Source organism: Neolamprologus brichardi, chromosome 20 (genome assembly GCF_056152115.1).
Source record: "Neolamprologus brichardi isolate AB-2024 chromosome 20, ASM5615211v1, whole genome shotgun sequence".
NCBI classification, from domain to species: Eukaryota; Metazoa; Chordata; class Actinopteri; order Cichliformes; family Cichlidae; genus Neolamprologus; species Neolamprologus brichardi.
Window position 1 is genome coordinate 24843849 of NC_142123.1, and position 17766 is coordinate 24861614.

General features: G+C 44.1%; 3 protein-coding genes across 3 annotated transcripts; 2 read left to right on the plus strand and 1 right to left on the minus strand.

Annotated features, from left to right (window-relative positions):
* Positions 1–2444: 2444 nt before the first annotated feature.
* On the plus strand, positions 2445–5855 carry LOC148096994 (uncharacterized). Its single transcript, XM_087833722.1, has one exon. It carries the CDS (start codon positions 2612–2614, stop codon positions 4925–4927), a length of 2316 nt encoding a protein of 771 aa, XP_087689848.1. The 5' UTR covers positions 2445–2611; the 3' UTR covers positions 4928–5855.
* A 109-nt stretch (positions 5856–5964) lies between these two features.
* On the minus strand, positions 5965–11260 carry LOC148096995 (uncharacterized). Its single transcript, XM_087833623.1, has 5 exons — positions 10874–11260; positions 10664–10715; positions 9086–9837; positions 8251–8851; positions 5965–6011 (listed from the first exon to the last, which is right to left on the minus strand). The coding sequence occupies exons 1-5, from the start codon at positions 11258–11260 to the stop codon at positions 5965–5967; spliced, it is 1839 nt and encodes a 612-aa protein (XP_087689749.1).
* A 1679-nt stretch (positions 11261–12939) lies between these two features.
* Positions 12940–16200, plus strand: LOC148096996 (homeodomain-interacting protein kinase 1-like). Its single transcript, XM_087833971.1, has one exon. The coding sequence runs from the start codon at positions 14229–14231 to the stop codon at positions 15483–15485; it is 1257 nt and encodes a 418-aa protein (XP_087690097.1). The 5' UTR covers positions 12940–14228; the 3' UTR covers positions 15486–16200.
* The last annotated feature ends 1566 nt before the right edge of the window (positions 16201–17766 follow it).

Consider the following 17766-nt stretch of genomic DNA (forward strand, 5'->3'; position numbering starts at 1 on the left):
AGACATTCTCTGTCAGTGAACACTTGCAAGTCTTCTGGATTTGAGTTTTCAGCTCATTTTATATTCAGCAGCTTTTTGTACATTAATAATATGTGCTTCATATTATGTTAGTTATGTTTATTGTTAACACTGTCAGTGAAACTGAAAACATATCACTACCAAGACAGCAAGTACAATAGATATCTTCTTAGGCACTTTAAGCGTGAAATTCTGGGATGATAAAAATGTTTAATGAGCTGATAGTTGCTGTCATTATATTTTTGTGTGTTTATTTTATTTTTTGCTGTCATTTACACCTCCTAGACAAAATAACTGAACTATTTTAAAGCCTTTCAACTCCATAACAACTATAATGATAGTCTATGCAGCCAAAATCACAACAGCTAAAGGTCAGCCACTGCGTAGGTAAAATGCCATTTTATCTGGCATCAGGGCAATAGCAGTTAACAAGGCCAGCAAAAGGGCCAACATGACACTAATAGGTCAGTATTTATTAGTATAATATTAGTATGTGGCTCCACTTTTGAGACTATACAGTTAGGTCCATAATTTGCTGGACAAAGTAAACGCCTCAGTGGATTTTGAATCAAAACATCAATATGTGATTGAAGTGCAGACTTTCTTTTCTTCAGTGGATTAAAGATGTTTAAATGTTTAATAAATTATAATAAAAATAATAAAAATGTTTAATAAATAAAGCTTTTTTCAGAAGCTCAAAATTAACTGGACAGACACAATTTTGAGGATTGTTTTTAGAACTTGTAAGAACAGCAGCTGCCTTAAAGTGCTTTTTTTTGCAGGTCTCTCTGCATTAAGTTTTATCTTCATGTACTGAAAAGCATGCTGGGGTTTTTTGCCTTAAGAAACTCCTGGGTTGCTTTTGCAGTATTTTTTGACTCATTGGTGATTTGCATTGAGATCTGTCTGATCGGTTTTGCAGCATTTGTCTGAGTCTGAGCAGAGAGCATAACCCTGTACACTTCTGTCAGCTGTCACATCATCAATAAACATCAGTGACCTACGTACCCACGCTATAACATCGCCTTTCACCATGTTGAACAGATAACGCAGTATGTTTCAAATAATGAGCTCTGAGCACGAGCTCCATATGTTTCTCTTCCTTCCTTAATCTAGTACAAGTTAACCTTGATTTCATCTGTCCAAAGATATTTTTTTTATTTTTACCTGTGCAGGCTCTTTTAGATGTTTCCGAGTGTAATGTCTTGATTGTAGACCTTGACATGATGATACATCTACATCCTTGACAGTGTTTTTGACTTAGTTAGATGCTATGAAGCTGCTTTTCTTAACCAAGGAAATAATTCTGTCATCGTGCATTTTAGTTGTCTTCTGTGGTTTTTCAGGCCTTTTGGTGTTACAAAATTGGCTTTCTTTTAATTAATACACCCGACTGTTGCATTAGCTGCTCATAAACTTAGCTACTTTTAGTCTGATGGCCTACCTCATTTGTACTGACATCTCTTTGGCCCTCAATTAAAATTCTAATTAAAAGCTATACAATGCAAATTCAACACTTGGAAACAATTTCATATATTATGCCTGCTTCAGTTGTCATGACATAACATGGGGACAGGCCTCATGTGATCGTGAAACAGCTTTTCAGTTTAAATGTCCAGTTATTTTTGAACCTCTTAAATTCAGGAACTATGTATGAAATGTATTTTTTGTAAAATCTCACGAATTAAAGCTGAAAGTCTGCACTTTAATCACATGTTGATTATTACTTTTTTTATTTACCGGTAAATCCACTGTGGTGGTGCACAGAGGCAAAACTTTAAATATTGTGTCCTTGCCTAACCAATTATGGACCTGTTACCATAATGGACTGTAAATGCATTTTTAATCCTATACAGTGTGGTGCATTATTTTTACATTGTAGTAAATAATATCTATATTTATGCACTTGTTTTCTCATTAATATTTTCTATTCTCACAATAATCTGCTCAGTGGCTTATCATTGCTTTCCTTCAATATAACAATAAGGCTTTTATATAAGTTATTATCAACAGCTTTTTTTCTACAGTGAAAAGTAAACAAATTACAGCAAAGCACTCAGTTAAGTCAAGATTAGGAGATCATTGAGTAAGTTGAAGCTTTATCCTTTTTGCATAGCATATTATGGCATGAAGCACTTTCAAAACTAAATTTGACAGGAAGCACTTAAGTCATTGTTGATTTTGTCTTCACTCTCCATCCCCTGCCAAGCTGCACCTGTGATTCTGCGGCTGCTCGCTGATGAGCTGACAGATAAGATCTTTTCTTATCCTCTGCATCCTTACCCTATCACCTGTGGCTCCCACAGGGCGCCAGCCTGCCCTGTTGAATCACTATTTTTTTTCAGTGTTTCAACTGAAAACAATAGAATGCCATTGACCAAAAATAGAATGCCTTTGATCCACAGTAGAATGCCTTTGATCACTTGTGATGTCATCATCTTGCTGAGAGAAAAAACCCTTAAATAGGAGCTTTGCTCTGTTAAACTTTGCTGCTCAACGGACCTTGACCTGACAGTAAGCAAACCCTTTTGGAGATTTTTGAGAGAATTTCGCGTTACTTAGCAATTCACTGACCAAGCCGACACATTTCACCATGTCAGCTAACCCATCCTTCAGCTCAAATGAGCTTGGAATAGTTAAAGGGAGCATTTTTGGAAACCACTACAAGGTAGAGGCTTTCCTTGGAGAAGGGGGCTTTGGTATTGTAGCCAAATGTCGTGATACCATGACCAACCGAGCTGTGGCTATTAAAGTCAACAAGAGCGACCCTGATATTCTGCAACAGGCAAAACTGGAAATTTTCATCCTGGAGCAGCTGCGAAGGTTGGATCCAGATGCCGCCAACATTGTTAAATGGAACGGCTTTTTCCACGACGGGGAGCGGGTTTGCTTAAAGTTCGAACTCCTTGATCAATGCCTGTGGGACTATATAGGGGACCGGAAATACCAGGGTCTCCCCATAAGCGAAGTCAGGCCAATTTTAGGTCAGCTCACAAATGCTCTGTCCCACCTGGGTTCTTTGGGAATAGTGCACGCTGACCTCAAACCTGGAAACATCATGGTTGTTAACCGCCATGAGTCTCCCATCAAAGTCAAACTTATAGACTTTGGCCTCGCATGTCCTGTATCTGCAGTGATGCCTGGTGACCGTGTGGGGACGGTTGGTTATAGTGCACCTGAAGTTATGCTTGGCCTTCCTTACAATGAAGCAAGTGACATGTGGTCTCTGGGGCTGGTGGCTGTGGAGCTTGGTACAGGGGTGCCACTCTACCCTGGAAATGAAGACTATGATGTTTTGAAATTCATCATAGAGACTCAGGGTCAGCCACCAGATCATGTTCTCGATCCTGGCGTGTACACTGAAGACTACTTCATTGAAGACAACGACAACCAACAGCGCTGGACATTTAAGACTGACCAACAATTTCAGTACGAGACACAATATGAATCCCAGGAGACAAGATACATAAAACTAACGCGTCTCGATGACCTCGAACAAGTAATGATGTTTAGAAGAGGACCTGAAAATGGCCAACGTTTGTTTGTAAGCTTAATTAAACAGATGTTGGCCTTGGATGCAAACCAGCGCATAACACCGTCGGAGGTTCTCCGGCATCCCTTTTTCAACCCTAAGAGTTCCCCTTGCATTGACATGAGTGCTGAAAGACCACAAAACCCTGTGGTCTTTCAGCACCCTTCAAACTTGAAATGCAAGAGATCAGAGAAAATCAATTGCAGTTTTCAAAACTCGGTTGAATTTTCTCAGCAAGTATTCGTCCACACGTCAGCCAGCCCATCCTTCAGCTCAGATGAGCTTGAAATAGTTGAAGGGAGCATTTTGGGAAACCACTACAAGGTAGAGGCTTTCCTCGGAGAAGGGGGCTTTGGTATTGTAGCCAAATGCCGTGATACCAAAACCAACCAAGCTGTGGCTATTAAGGTGAACAAGAGCCGCCCTGATATTCTGCAACAGGCAAAAAAGGAAATTTTCATCCTGGAGCAGCTGAGAAGGTTGGATCCACATGCCGCCAACATTGTTCAATGGGACGGCTTTTTCCTTGACAGAAAGCGGGTTTGCCTGAAATTTGAACTCCTAGATCAATGCCTGTGGGACTACATACGGGACCCGAATAACCGGCGTCTCCCCATAAGCGAAGTCAGGCCAATTTTAGGTCAACTCACAAATGCTCTGTCCCACCTGGGTTCTTTGGGAATAGTGCACGCTGACCTCAAACCTGGAAACATCATGGTTGTAAATCGCTATGAGTCTCCAGTCAAAGTCAGACTTATAGACTTTGGCCTCGCATGTCCTGCGTCTGCAGTGATGCCTGGTGACCGTGTGGGGACGGTTGGTTATAGTGCACCTGAGGTTATGCTTGGCCTTCCTTATAACGAAGCATGTGACATGTGGTCTCTGGGGCTGGTGGCTGTTGAGCTTATTACAGGGGTGCCACTCTACCCTGGAAAAAAATATTATGATGTTTTGAAATTCATCATAGAGACTCAGGGTCAGCCACCAGATCATGTTCTCGATCCTGGCGTGTACACTGAAGACTATTTCACAAAAGACAACTACAACCAACAACGCTGGACATTTAAGACCGCCCAACAATATAAATACGAGACAGGATATGAATCTTTGGAGACAAGATACATAAAACTTAAACGTCTGGATGACCTCGAACAAATAATGATGTTTAGACGAGGACCAGAAGATGGCCAACGCTTATTTGTCAGCCTAATTAAAGAGATGTTGGCCTTGGATGCACACCAGCGGATAACACCCTCTCAGGTTCTACGGCATCCCTTTTTCAACCCTGGCCTCTCCGACAGGTTCCCAAGTATCAACATTGAAAAACCATACACAGTCAATCTCCAGCATGGCATCTTCCACCCTGGACAAAAGTGATAAAAACACAAACTGGGGTTGGAAAAGGATATTAACAGCAAATTACACTGGAAATATTAATTAAGCTGCTCCAATAATTATCACTTTGACTTTTTTTTTTAATTTTCACTCCCCCCACCCCAACCAGTCGCGGCAGATGACTGTCCCTTCCTGAGCCTGGTTCTGTCGAAGGTTTCTTCCTTTTTAAAGAGAGTTTTTCCTTCCCACTGTCGCTAAATGCTTGCTCATAGGGAATCTTCTGATTGCTGGGGTGGCCAAAACTCTAGGGGAACTAGCAATTCTTGTGAAAATTTAAAAAAAAAAGCCTACCAATATTCAAAGCAGAGCAGCGGACACCTTACCATCACATCAGTCCTTTAATCCGACCTAAAACACAATGTTTATAGAAATAAATTCTATACAAATTGGAAATAAATTGTTGTTTTTGATTGTTTATAAATATATAGTGCTACCCTTCAGCCTCCTAGTAGACATACCTGTGTTATAAATGTGAAACTCCTCCGATTTTCAGAAAAGTTGACCTCTGACCTTGAAGTCAAGGTCACTGAGATTTAAGCTTCACAGAGATTTTCAGTAGATGCAACCATGGTATTGATTTGAAAAATCTACACAATCACAAACTTGGATGTCCACAGCGCCTCGCCATATACCAAAGATTAAGAGGTGTTTTTTTCTAGGTTTTTATAAAGATTACAAAACACAAATAACAAAAATGCCAACGCTATTGTCATTTTTGACAACGCTATTTTGATGTTGTCTAATGTAGTGCAAAAAAACAAAACAAACCCAAAATTTGATAAATAAAGTAAATAAGGTATATACTACATAGTATACAAAATTTTAGTGGTCCACAATGGGGTCAATGAACAGAATGAAGGAAGTAAGTCTTTTATATGACAATGGTGTGAAAAGCGTTTTCCTAAACGCTTTTCCTTCTTATTTGTATGTTTGTCACACTTAAACATTTCAGATCATCAAACTTTTTTTTCTTTTTTATGTAAAAAGAAAAGTCCTTTAACTGTCCAGTTTTCTTGATGTTATGATGCTTCTACCACTGGTTTGTCATTAATAAAGACTTTGGCTGCTGCAGCAGAAAAAGACAAAGAGAAAATGTAATCACACAGATCAGAGGTGCAGATTTACACTTTACCTGAAACAGAGCAAAAGTGCTTTTTAAATAGGTTAATGAATATTAAGTAATATAGGCTAGATGTCTGGACATTACTAGTTTCATTTGGGCCTTCTGGGCCATTAGTCCTCTGGCTTATTGCCAGTTACCAGCCTGTATTCAGTTTGAATATTGCAGTAAATGTACCTGGATCTGTTTCTATTGGGTTGTGAATTTGGTCTCACTGTTACATCCAACTTTTAGAGTGGGATGAAGACAAAAGGAAACAAAAGAGAATGGATTTGTAGTTAGAAATCCAAAGTTGCTTCTGTTTTGCCCACACACATTGATGATGATTTCACATCACTAAGCAGATTATCAAATGTGGACAGAATGTTAGCAGAATCTTATAATTCTCATAAGATTCTGTTTTTGTGTCATTCAATACAATGTGTTTATGTGTGACATACTGATATGAATCATAGTATCTTATGGAATTCCAAAAATGGCTGCCAGGACAGCTGCCACCACACTGATGTGACACACTACAAATCAACTCTTTGATGCTCTGTGCTGAGTCTGCACAATAACCTGCACTTAAACATTCATTTAATATCACGTACACATATACACATACTGTCCCTCAAGAAGACACTGAGAAAAAATAAAGAATAACATTGAGACTGTAACTTTGCCATTAGAGCGTAATCCTCCGCTAAAGCAGTTCACACTTGAGGCACTATTTACTTTTAAGAGTTAACAGTATTTTTATATATATATATTTATTTTGTTTTTCTTGTTCTTTTTAAGCATACTTGGAGATGTTTGGGGTGCAGGAAAAATCCGAAAGAGCATGCTGGGGTTTTTTGCCTTAAGAAACTCCTGGGTTGCTTTTGCAGTATTTTTTGACTCATTGGTGATTTGCATTGAGATCTGTCTGATCGGTTTTGCAGCATTTGTCTGAGTCTGAGCAGAGAGCATAACCCTGTACACTTCTGTCAGCTGTCACATCATCAATAAACATCAGTGACCTACGTACCCACGCTATAACATCGCCTTTCACCATGTTGAACAGATAACGCAGTATTTTTCAAATAATGAGCTCTGAGCACGAGCTCCATATGTTTCTCTTCCTTCCTTAATCTAGTACAAGTTAACCTTGATTTCATCTGTCCAAAGATATTTTTTTTATTTTTACCTGTGCAGGCTCTTTTAGATGTTTCTGAGTGTAAGGTCTTGATTGTAGACCTTGACATGATGATACATCTACATCCTTGACAGTGTTTTTGACTTAGTTAGATGCTATGAAGCTGCTTTTCTTAACCAAGGAAATAATTCTGTCATCGTGCATTTTAGTTGTCTTCTGTGGTTTTTCAGGCCTTTTGTGTCACGGCGAGTGAGATGAGCCGTGTGGAAAATAAAGGAGGATCCAAATGCAGGCACTTGTAAAGGTGTGATGGTGGTTTATAAAACACAAACTAAAAATGGACAAAAGGCGAACCGAACAAAGACTAAACTATACTGGGAACAAACTGAATACAGAACACGAACCTGAACATGAACGAGAGCGAGCAGAAACGGATTGACAGCAGGGAACACACAGATGAAACATGGTGGGAACGCAGACGGACCAGCAACTACAATGACAGAGGACACGACTTAAATACACACAGAGAAACACGGGAATTACACACAGGTGGTGGACACAGCTGGGAATAATCAACAAGACGAGACAGAGGGAAAACTGAACACACTCACATGAGACTCAAACCTTCACAATAAAACAGGAAATGAGAACACTACAGGAAGATGCAGACCTGACACTGAGAGACAGACGGAGAATGACACATGGAACCTGAACTAAACTAAACGTGAGATACAACCGAGAACAAATCCTTAACATGAATAAACAGAATTCTAATAATAATAATAAACCTCATAGTGCCCAAAACCATGACAATTATCCAAAAATAAACTAACAATCCAAAACTCAAAACACTGGGTCGAAACTGACCCAGAACCGTGACAGTACAAGTACAGTAAGGAGCACAACAGTCCAGATCAAACCAAAAAAAAACCAGGCCAACACAAAACAAGACTATTCATGAGTCCACAGGAAAGTCCGGGGGTCGACAACACAAGAGCCAAAACAGTTCAGGGGGCCGACCGTGCACACGGCAACGGCGGCGACGGGCAAACAGTTCCGGGGGCCGACCGTGCACACGGCAACGGCGGTGACGGGCAAACGGTTCCGGGGGCCGACCGTGCACACGGCAACGACGGCCACAGGGCAGGTCCGGAGGCCGACCGCGAGGCCAGCGGCGGCAACGAACCCTTTCCGGAGGCCGTCCACAATGGCCATGATGCCAACCCAGAGGCCTGGAAAATGGCCGCCAGAGGCGAGGCAGAACAGGCCGAGCGGGCTCTGACGAAGGCGAAGCCGCAGAGGCTGGACCAGACGAAGGCGAAGCCGCAGAGGCTGGACCAGACGAAGGCGAAGCCGCAGAGGCTGGACCAGACGAGGATGAAGGCACAGAGGCTGGACCAGACGTGGATGAAGACCGCAGCGGGACGGCTGCGGAACCTGACGGCAGCGGGACGGCTGCGGAACCTGACGGCAGCGGGACGGCTGCGGAACCTGACTGCGGTGATGCCGCAGGAGGTGATGTGGATGCAGGCAACGGCGTAGGAGACACAGGGGATGATTCAGCAGGTGGTGGCTGAACAAACTTCCCCGGACCGTCAGCAGACGTGAGGATGTGCTTGCTGGGTCCTCCAGGACCCCCAGCAGATGAGGCGTGGTGCTGGGTGGGCTCCTCAGACCCACCAGCAGACGACACTCGAGGCTGGACGGGCGACACGGGCCCTCCAGCAGACGACACCTGAGGCTGGACGGGCGACTCGGGCCCTCCAGCAGACGACACCTGAGGCTGGACGGGCGACTCGGGCCCTCCAGCAGACGACACTTGAGGCTGGCTGGGTTCTCCCGAACCCCCAGCTGACGACACTTGAGGCTGGCTGGGTTCTCCCGAACCCCCAGCTGACGACACTTGTGGCTGGCTGGGTTCTCCCGAACCCCCAGCTGACGACACTTGTGGCTGGCTGGGTTCTCCCGAACCCCCAGCTGACGACACTTGTGGCTGGCTGGGTTCTCCCGAACCCCCAGCAGACGACACTTGTGGCTGGCTGGGTTCTCCCGAACCCCCAGCAGACGACACTTGTGGCTGGCTGGGTTCTCCCGAACCCCCAGCTGACGACACTTGTGGCTGGCTGGGTTCTCCCGAACCCCCAGCAGACGAAACCTGAGGCTGGATGGGCGACTCGGGCCCTCCAGCTGACGTGGCGTGAGGCTGGACGGGCTCCTCCGGCCCTCCAGCTGAGATAGACGGCTGAATGGATCCCTCTGGTCCCCCAGCAGAGGACAGGGGCAGAGGGGTGAACTCACTGGAGCTCTCAGCAGGGGATGACGGCTGAGACTGCTCAGTAAAGTCCTCTAGTGAAGCTGCTGGTGCTGGCATCTTGACCTCTAGGGGTCCAGAGTTGGCTGGTGGCTGACACCCAGCCTCTGGGGAGGCCCTAGAGGGAGCAACTGCCTCTGAGACGGCCAGCTTAAGTGAACCAGCTAACGTTTGTATGAAGTGTGTTCCCTGCTTGTAATGAGGCTGTGAGGATGATGACTGAGTGAATGAGTGGGTAGGCTGCTGAGCTAGTGGCAACTGAACTGAGGGCAGCGCGGCCGCTGACTGAACTGAGGGCAGCGCGGCCGCTGACTGAACTGAGGGCAGCGCGGCCGCTGACTGAACTGAGGGCAGCGCGGCCGCTGACTGAACTGAGGGCAGCGCGGCCGCTGACTGAACTGAGGGCAGCGCGGCCGCTGACTGAACTGAGGGCAGCGCGGCCGCTGACTGAACTGAGGGCAGCGCGGCCGCTGACTGAACTGAGGGCAGCGCGGCCGCTGACTGAACTGAGGGCAGCGCGGCCGCTGACTGAACTGAGGGCAGCGCGGCCGCTGACTGAACTGAGGGCAGCGCGGCCGCTGACTGAACTGAGGGCAGCGCGGCCGCTGACTGAACTGAGGGCAGCGCGGCCGCTGACTGAACTGAGGGCAGCGCGGCCGCTGACTGAACTGAGGGCAGCGCGGCCGCTGACTGAACTGAGGGCAGCGCGGCCGCTGACTGAACTGAGGGCAGCGCGGCCGCTGACTGAACTGAGGGCAGCGCGGCCGCTGACTGAACTGAGGGCAGCGCGGCCGCTGACTGAACTGAGGGCAGCGCGGCGGCTGACTGAACTGAGGGCAGCGCGGCGGCTGACTGAACTGAGGGCAGCGCGGCGGCTGACTGAACTGAGGGCAGCGCGGCGGCTGACTGAACTGAGGGCAGCGCGGCGGCTGACTGAACTGAGGGCAGCGCGGCGGCTGACTGAACTGAGGGCAGCGCGGCGGCTGACTGAACTGAGGGCAGCGCGGCGGCTGACTGAACTGAGGGCAGCGCGGCCGCTGACTGAACTGAGGGCAGCGCGGCCGCTGACTGAACTGAGGGCAGCGCGGCCGCTGACTGAACTGAGGGCAGCGCGGCCGCTGACTGAACTGAGGGCAGCGCGGCCGCTGACTGAACTGAGGGCAGCGCTACAGGCCTGGCGTTTGACTGGGATGGAAGTGAGGATGGGGCAATTGAGCGGACACTGTCATAAACATGGAACGAGGGTTCAGAACAGGCAGTCTTAGAAGCTATGGCCATGGGTGAGAAATCATTGTTATCCTCAGTAAAAACACAAAAAATTGCCCCAGAAACAACAGTCACACAATCTGATGCAGCAGAAAAAGTGTCCCTTTCACTCACCACAGCCGACTGCTTACATGTCCTTACATCCGGCTGTGGGGTGCCGCGCCGGCGGCGCGAACGTCGCTTTCCTCTTGGAGACGGCTCCGACGGACCGGGTAATTCCTCGTCCGGCGGGTCGGACGGCACGTCCTCCATTGAAGCGAGTGGGCGAGCGGTAGCGGCGGGAGGGTGAAGGTGAAGCTCGTGAAGAACAAAATTCTGTACGAGCGGGTGCAGTGAGTCTAATAACCAGGGGTAGCAGGAAATAAGGTGTTGTAGGTCGGCTTCCACAGTGTAAAGAGACGTTTCTCCCTCATGCTCTAACCACTGGTTGATTAATATAGAAACAGAGTCGATAACGGCCTCCTGAAGCTCCCTGGGTGGGCTGAATGCCGCTGGATCCATATCTGGCTGGTCCGTACTGTCACGGCGAGTGAGATGAGCCGTGTGGAAAATAAAGGAGGATCCAAATGCAGGCACTTGTAAAGGTGTGATGGTGGTTTATAAAACACAAACTAAAAATGGACAAAAGGCGAACCGAACAAAGACTAAAATATACTGGGAACAAACTGAATACAGAACACGAACCTGAACATGAACGAGAGCGAGCAGAAACGGATTGACAGCAGGGAACACACAGATGAAACATGGTGGGAACGCAGACGGACCAGCAACTACAATGACAGAGGACACGACTTAAATACACACAGAGAAACACGGGAATTACACACAGGTGGTGGACACAGCTGGGAATAATCAACAAGACGAGACAGAGGGAAAACTGAACACACTCACGTGAGACTCAAACCTTCACAATAAAACAGGAAATGAGAACACTACAGGAAGACGCAGACCTGACACTGAGAGACAGACGGAGAATGACACATGGAACCTGAACTAAACTAAACGTGAGATACAACCGAGAACAAATCCTTAACATGAATAAACAGAAACAGAATTCTAATAATAATAATAAACCTCATAGTGCCCAAAACCATGACAATTATCGAAAAATAAACTAACAATCCAAAACTCAAAACACTGGGTCGAAACTGACCCAGAACCGTGACATTTTGGTGTTACAAAATTGGCTTTCTTTTAATTAATACACCCGACTGTTGCATTAGCTGCTCATAAACTTAGCTACTTTCAGTCTGATGGCCTACCTCATTTGTACTGACATCTCTTTGGCCCTCAATTAAAATTCTAATTAAAAGCTATACAATGCAAATTCAACACTTGGAAACAATTTCATATATTATGCCTGCTTCAGTTGTCATGACATAACATGGGGACAGGCCTCATGTGATCGTGAAACAGCTTTTCAGTTTAAATGTCCAGTTATTTTTGAACCTCTTAAATTCAGGAACTATGTATGAAATGTATTTTTTGTAAAATCTCACAAATTAAAGCTGAAAGTCTGCACTTTAATCACATGTTGATTATTACTTTTTTTATTTACCGGTAAATCCACTGTGGTGGTGCACAGAGGCAAAACTTTAAATATTGTGTCCTTGCCTAACCAATTATGGACCTGTTACCATAATGGACTGTAAATGCATTTTTAATCCTATACAGTGTGGTGCATTATTTTTACATTGTAGTAAATAATATCTATATTTATGCACTTGTTTTCTCATTAATATTTTCTATTCTCACAATAATCTGCTCAGTGGCTTATCATTGCTTTCCTTCAATATAACAATAAGGCTTTTATATAAGTTATTATCAACAGCTTTTTTTCTACAGTGAAAAGTAAACAAATCACAGCAAAGCACTCAGTTAAGTCAAGATTAGGAGATCACTGAGTAAGTTGAAGCTTTATCCTTTTTGCATAGCATATTATGGCATGAAGCACTTTCAAAACTAAATTTAACAGGAAGCACTTAAGTCATTGTTGATTTTGTCTTCACTCTCCATCCCCTGCCAAGCTGCACCTGTGATTCTGCGGCTGCTCGCTGATGAGCTGACAGATAAGATCTTTTCTTATCCTCTGCATCCTTACCCTATCACCTCTGCCTCCCACAGGGCGCCAGCCTGCCCTGTTGAAACACTATTTTTTTTCAGTGTTTCAACTGAAAAAATAGAATGCCATTGACCAAAAATAGAATGCCTTTGATCCACAGTAGAATGCCTTTGATCACTTGTGATGTCATCATCTTGCTGAGAGAAAAAACCCTTAAATAGGAGCTTTGCTCTGTTAAACTTTGCTGCTCAACGGACCTTGACCTGACAGTAAGCAAACCCTTTTGGAGAGTTTTTAGAGAATTTCGCGTTACTTAGCAATTCACTGACCAAGCCGACACATTTCACCATGTCAGCTAACCCATCCTTCAGCTCAAATGAGCTTGGAATAGTTAAAGGGAGCATTTTTGGAAACCACTACAAGGTAGAGGCTTTCCTTGGAGAAGGGGGCTTTGGTATTGTAGCCAAATGTCGTGATACCATGACCAACCGAGCTGTGGCTATTAAAGTCAACAAGAGCGACCCTGATATTTTGCAACAGGCAAAACTGGAAATTTTCATCCTGGAGCAGCTGCGAAGGTTGGATCCAGATGCCGCCAACATTGTTAAATGGAACGGCTTTTTCCACGACGGGGAGCGGGTTTGCTTAAAGTTCGAACTCCTTGATCAATGCCTGTGGGACTATATAGGGGACCGGAAATACCAGGGTCTCCCCATAAGCGAAGTCAGGCCAATTTTAGGTCAGCTCACAAATGCTCTGTCCCACCTGGGTTCTTTGGGAATAGTGCACGCTGACCTCAAACCTGGAAACATCATGGTTGTTAACCGCCATGAGTCTCCCATCAAAGTCAAACTTATAGACTTTGGCCTCGCATGTCCTGTATCTGCAGTGATGCCTGGTGACCGTGTGGGGACGGTTGGTTATAGTGCACCTGAAGTTATGCTTGGCCTTCCTTACAATGAAGCAAGTGACATGTGGTCTCTGGGGCTGGTGGCTGTGGAGCTTGGTACAGGGGTGCCACTCTACCCTGGAAATGAAGACTATGATGTTTTGAAATTCATCATAGAGACTCAGGGTCAGCCACCAGATCATGTTCTAGACTCTGGCGTGTACACTGAAGACTACTTCATTGAAGACAACGACAACCAACAGCGCTGGACATTTAAGACTGACCAACAATTTCAGTACGAGACACGATATGAATCCCAGGAGACAAGATACATAAAACTGACGCGTCTCGATGACCTCGAACAAGTAATGATGTTTAGAAGAGGACCTGAAAATGGCCAACGTTTGTTTGTAAGCTTAATTAAACAGATGTTGGCCTTGGATGCAAACCAGCGCATAACACCGTCGGAGGTTCTCCGGCATCCCTTTTTCAACCCTTAGAGTTCCCCTTGCATTGACATGAGTGCTGAAAGACCACAAAACCCTGTGGTCTTTCAGCACCCTTCAAACTTGAAATGCAAGAGATCAGAGAAAATCAATTGCAGTTTTCAAAACTCGGTTGAATTTTCTCAGCAAGTATTCGTCCACACGTCAGCCAGCCCATCCTTCAGCTCAGATGAGCTTGAAATAGTTGAAGGGAGCATTTTGGGAAACCACTACAAGGTAGAGGCTTTCCTCGGAGAAGGGGGCTTTGGTATTGTAGCCAAATGCCGTGATACCATGACCAACCAAGCTGTGGCTATTAAGGTGAACAAGAGCCGCCCTGATATTCTGCAACAGGCAAAACTGGAAATTTTCATCCTGGAGCAGCTGAGAAGGTTGGATCCAGATGCCGCCAACATTGTTCAATGGGACGGCTTTTTCCTTGACAGAAAGCGGGTTTGCCTGAAATTTGAACTCCTTGATCAATGCCTGTGGGACTACATACGGGACCCGAATAACCGGCGTCTCCCCATAAGCGAAGTCAGGCCAATTTTAGGTCAGCTCACAAATGCTCTGTCCCACCTGGGTTCTTTGGGAATAGTGCACGCTGACCTCAAACCTGGAAACATCATGGTTGTAAATCGCTATGAGTCTCCAGTCAAAGTCAGACTTATAGACTTTGGCCTCGCATGTCCTGCGTCTGCAGTGATGCCTGGTGACCGTGTGGGGACAGTTGGTTATAGTGCACCTGAGGTTATGCTTGGCCTTCCTTATAACGAAGCATGTGACATGTGGTCTCTGGGGCTGGTGGCTGTTGAGCTTGTTACAGGGGTGCCACTCTACCCTGGAAAAAAATATTATGATGTTTTGAAATTCATCATAGAGACTCAGGGTCAGCCACCAGATCATGTTCTCGATCCTGGCGTGTACACTGAAGACTACTTCACAAAAGACAACTACAACCAACAACGCTGGACATTTAAGACCGCCCAACAATTTAAATACGAGACAGGATATGAATCTTTGGAGACAAGATACATAAAACTTAAACGTCTGGATGACCTCGAACAAATAATGATGTTTAGACGAGGACCAGAAGATGGCCAACGCTTATTTGTCAGCCTAATTAAAGAGATGTTGGCCTTGGATGCACACCAGCGGATAACACCCTCTCAGGTTCTACGGCATCCCTTTTTCAACCCTGGCCTCTCCAACAGGTTCCCAAGTATCAACATTGAAAAACCATACACAGTCAATCTCCAGCATGGCATCTTCCACCCTGGACAAAAGTGATAAAAACACAAACTGGGGTTGGAAAAGGATATTAACAGCAAATTACACTGGAAATATTAATTAAGCTGCTCCAATAATTATCACTTTGGCTTTTTTTTTTTTTTAATTTTCACTCCCCCCACCCTAACCAGTCGCGGCAGATGACTGTCCCTTCCTGAGCCTGGTTCTGTCGAAGGTTTCTTCCTTTTTAAAGGGAGTTTTTCCTTCCCACTGTCGCTAAATGCTTGCTCATAGGGAATCTTCTGATTGCTGGGGTGGCCAAAACTCTAGGGGAACTAGCAATTCTTGTGAAAATTTTAAAAAAAAAGCCTACCAATATTCAAAGCAGAGCAGCGGACACCTTACCATCACATCAGTCCTTTAATCCGACCTAAAACACCATGTTTACAGAAATAAATTCCATACAAATTGGAAATAAATTGTTGTTTTTGATTGTTTATAAATATATAGTGCTACCCTTCAGCCTCCTAGTAGACATACCTGTGTTATAAATGTGAAACTCCTCCGATTTTCAGAAAAGTTGACCTCTGACCTTGAAGTCAAGGTCACTGAGATTTAAGCTTCACAGAGATTTTCAGTAGATGCAACCATGGTATTGATTTGAAAAATCTACACAATCACAAACTTGGATGTCCACAGCGCCTCGCCATATACCAAAGATTAAGAGGTGTTTTTTTCTAGGTTTTTATAAAGATTACAAAACACAAATAACAAAAATGCCAATGTTATTGTCATTTTTGACAACGCTATTTTGATGTTGTCTAATGTAGTGCAAAAAAACAAAACAAACCCAAAATTTGATAAATAAAGTAAATAAGGTATATACTACATAGTATACAAAATTTTAGTGGTCCACAATGGGGTCAATGAACAGAATGAAGGAAGTAAGTCTTTTATATGACAATGGTGTGAAAAGCGTTTTCCTAAACGCTTTTCCTTCTTATTTGTATGTTTGTCACACTTAAACATTTCAGATCATCAAACTTTTTTTTCTTTTTTATGTAAAAAGAAAAGTCCTTTAACTGTCCAGTTTTCTTGATGTTATGATGCTTCTACCACTGGTTTGTCATTAATAAAGACTTTGGCTGCTGCAGCAGAAAAAGACAAAGAGAAAATGTAATCACACAGATCAGAGGTGCAGATTTACACTTTACCTGAAACAGAGCAAAAGTGCTTTTTAAATAGGTTAATGAATATTAAGTAATATAGGCTAGATGTCTGGACATTACTAGTTTCATTTGGGCCTTCTGGGCCAATAGTCCTCTGGCTTATTGCCAGTTACCAGCCTGTATTCAGTTTTAATATTGCAGTAAATGTACCTGGATCTGTTTCTATTGGGTTGTGAATTTGGTCTCACTGTTACATCCAACTTTTAGAGTGGGATGAAGACAAAAGGAAACAAAAGAGAATGGAGTTGTAGTTAGAAATCCAAAGTTGCTTCTGTTTTGCCCACACACATTGATGATGATTTCACATCACTAAGCAGGTTATTAGATGTGGACAGAATGTTAGCAGAATCTTATAATTCTCATAAGATTCTGTTTTTGTGTCATTCAATACAATGTGTTTATGTGTGACATACTGATATGAATCATAGTATCTTATGGAATTCCAAAAATGGCTGCCAGGACAGCTGCCACCACACTGATGTGACACACTACAAATCAACTCTTTGATGCTCTGTGCTGAGTCTGCACAATAACCTGCACTTAAACATTCATTTAATATCACGTACACATATACACATACTGTCCCTCAAGAAGACACTGAGAAAAAATAAAGAATAACATTGAGACTGTAACTTTGCCATTAGAGCGTAATCCTCCGCTAAAGCAGTTCACACTTTAGGCACTATTTACTTTTAAGAGTTAACAGTATTTTTATATATATATATATTTATTTTGTTTTTCTTGTTCTTTTTAAGCATACTTGGAGATGTTTGGGGTGCAGGAAAAATCAGAAAGAGCATGCTGGGGTTTTTTGCCTTAAGAAACTCCTGGGTTGCTTTTGCAGTATTTTTTGACTCATTGGTGATTTGCATTGAGATCTGTCTGATCGGTTTTGCAGCATTTGTCTGAGTCTGAGCAGAGAGCATAACCCTGTACACTTCTGTCAGCTGTCACATCATCAATAAACATCAGTGACCTACGTACCCACGCTATAACATCGCCTTTCACCATGTTGAACAGATAACGCAGTATTTTTCAAATAATGAGCTCTGAGCACGAGCTCCATATGTTTCTCTTCCTTCCTTAATCTAGTACAAGTTAACCTTGATTTC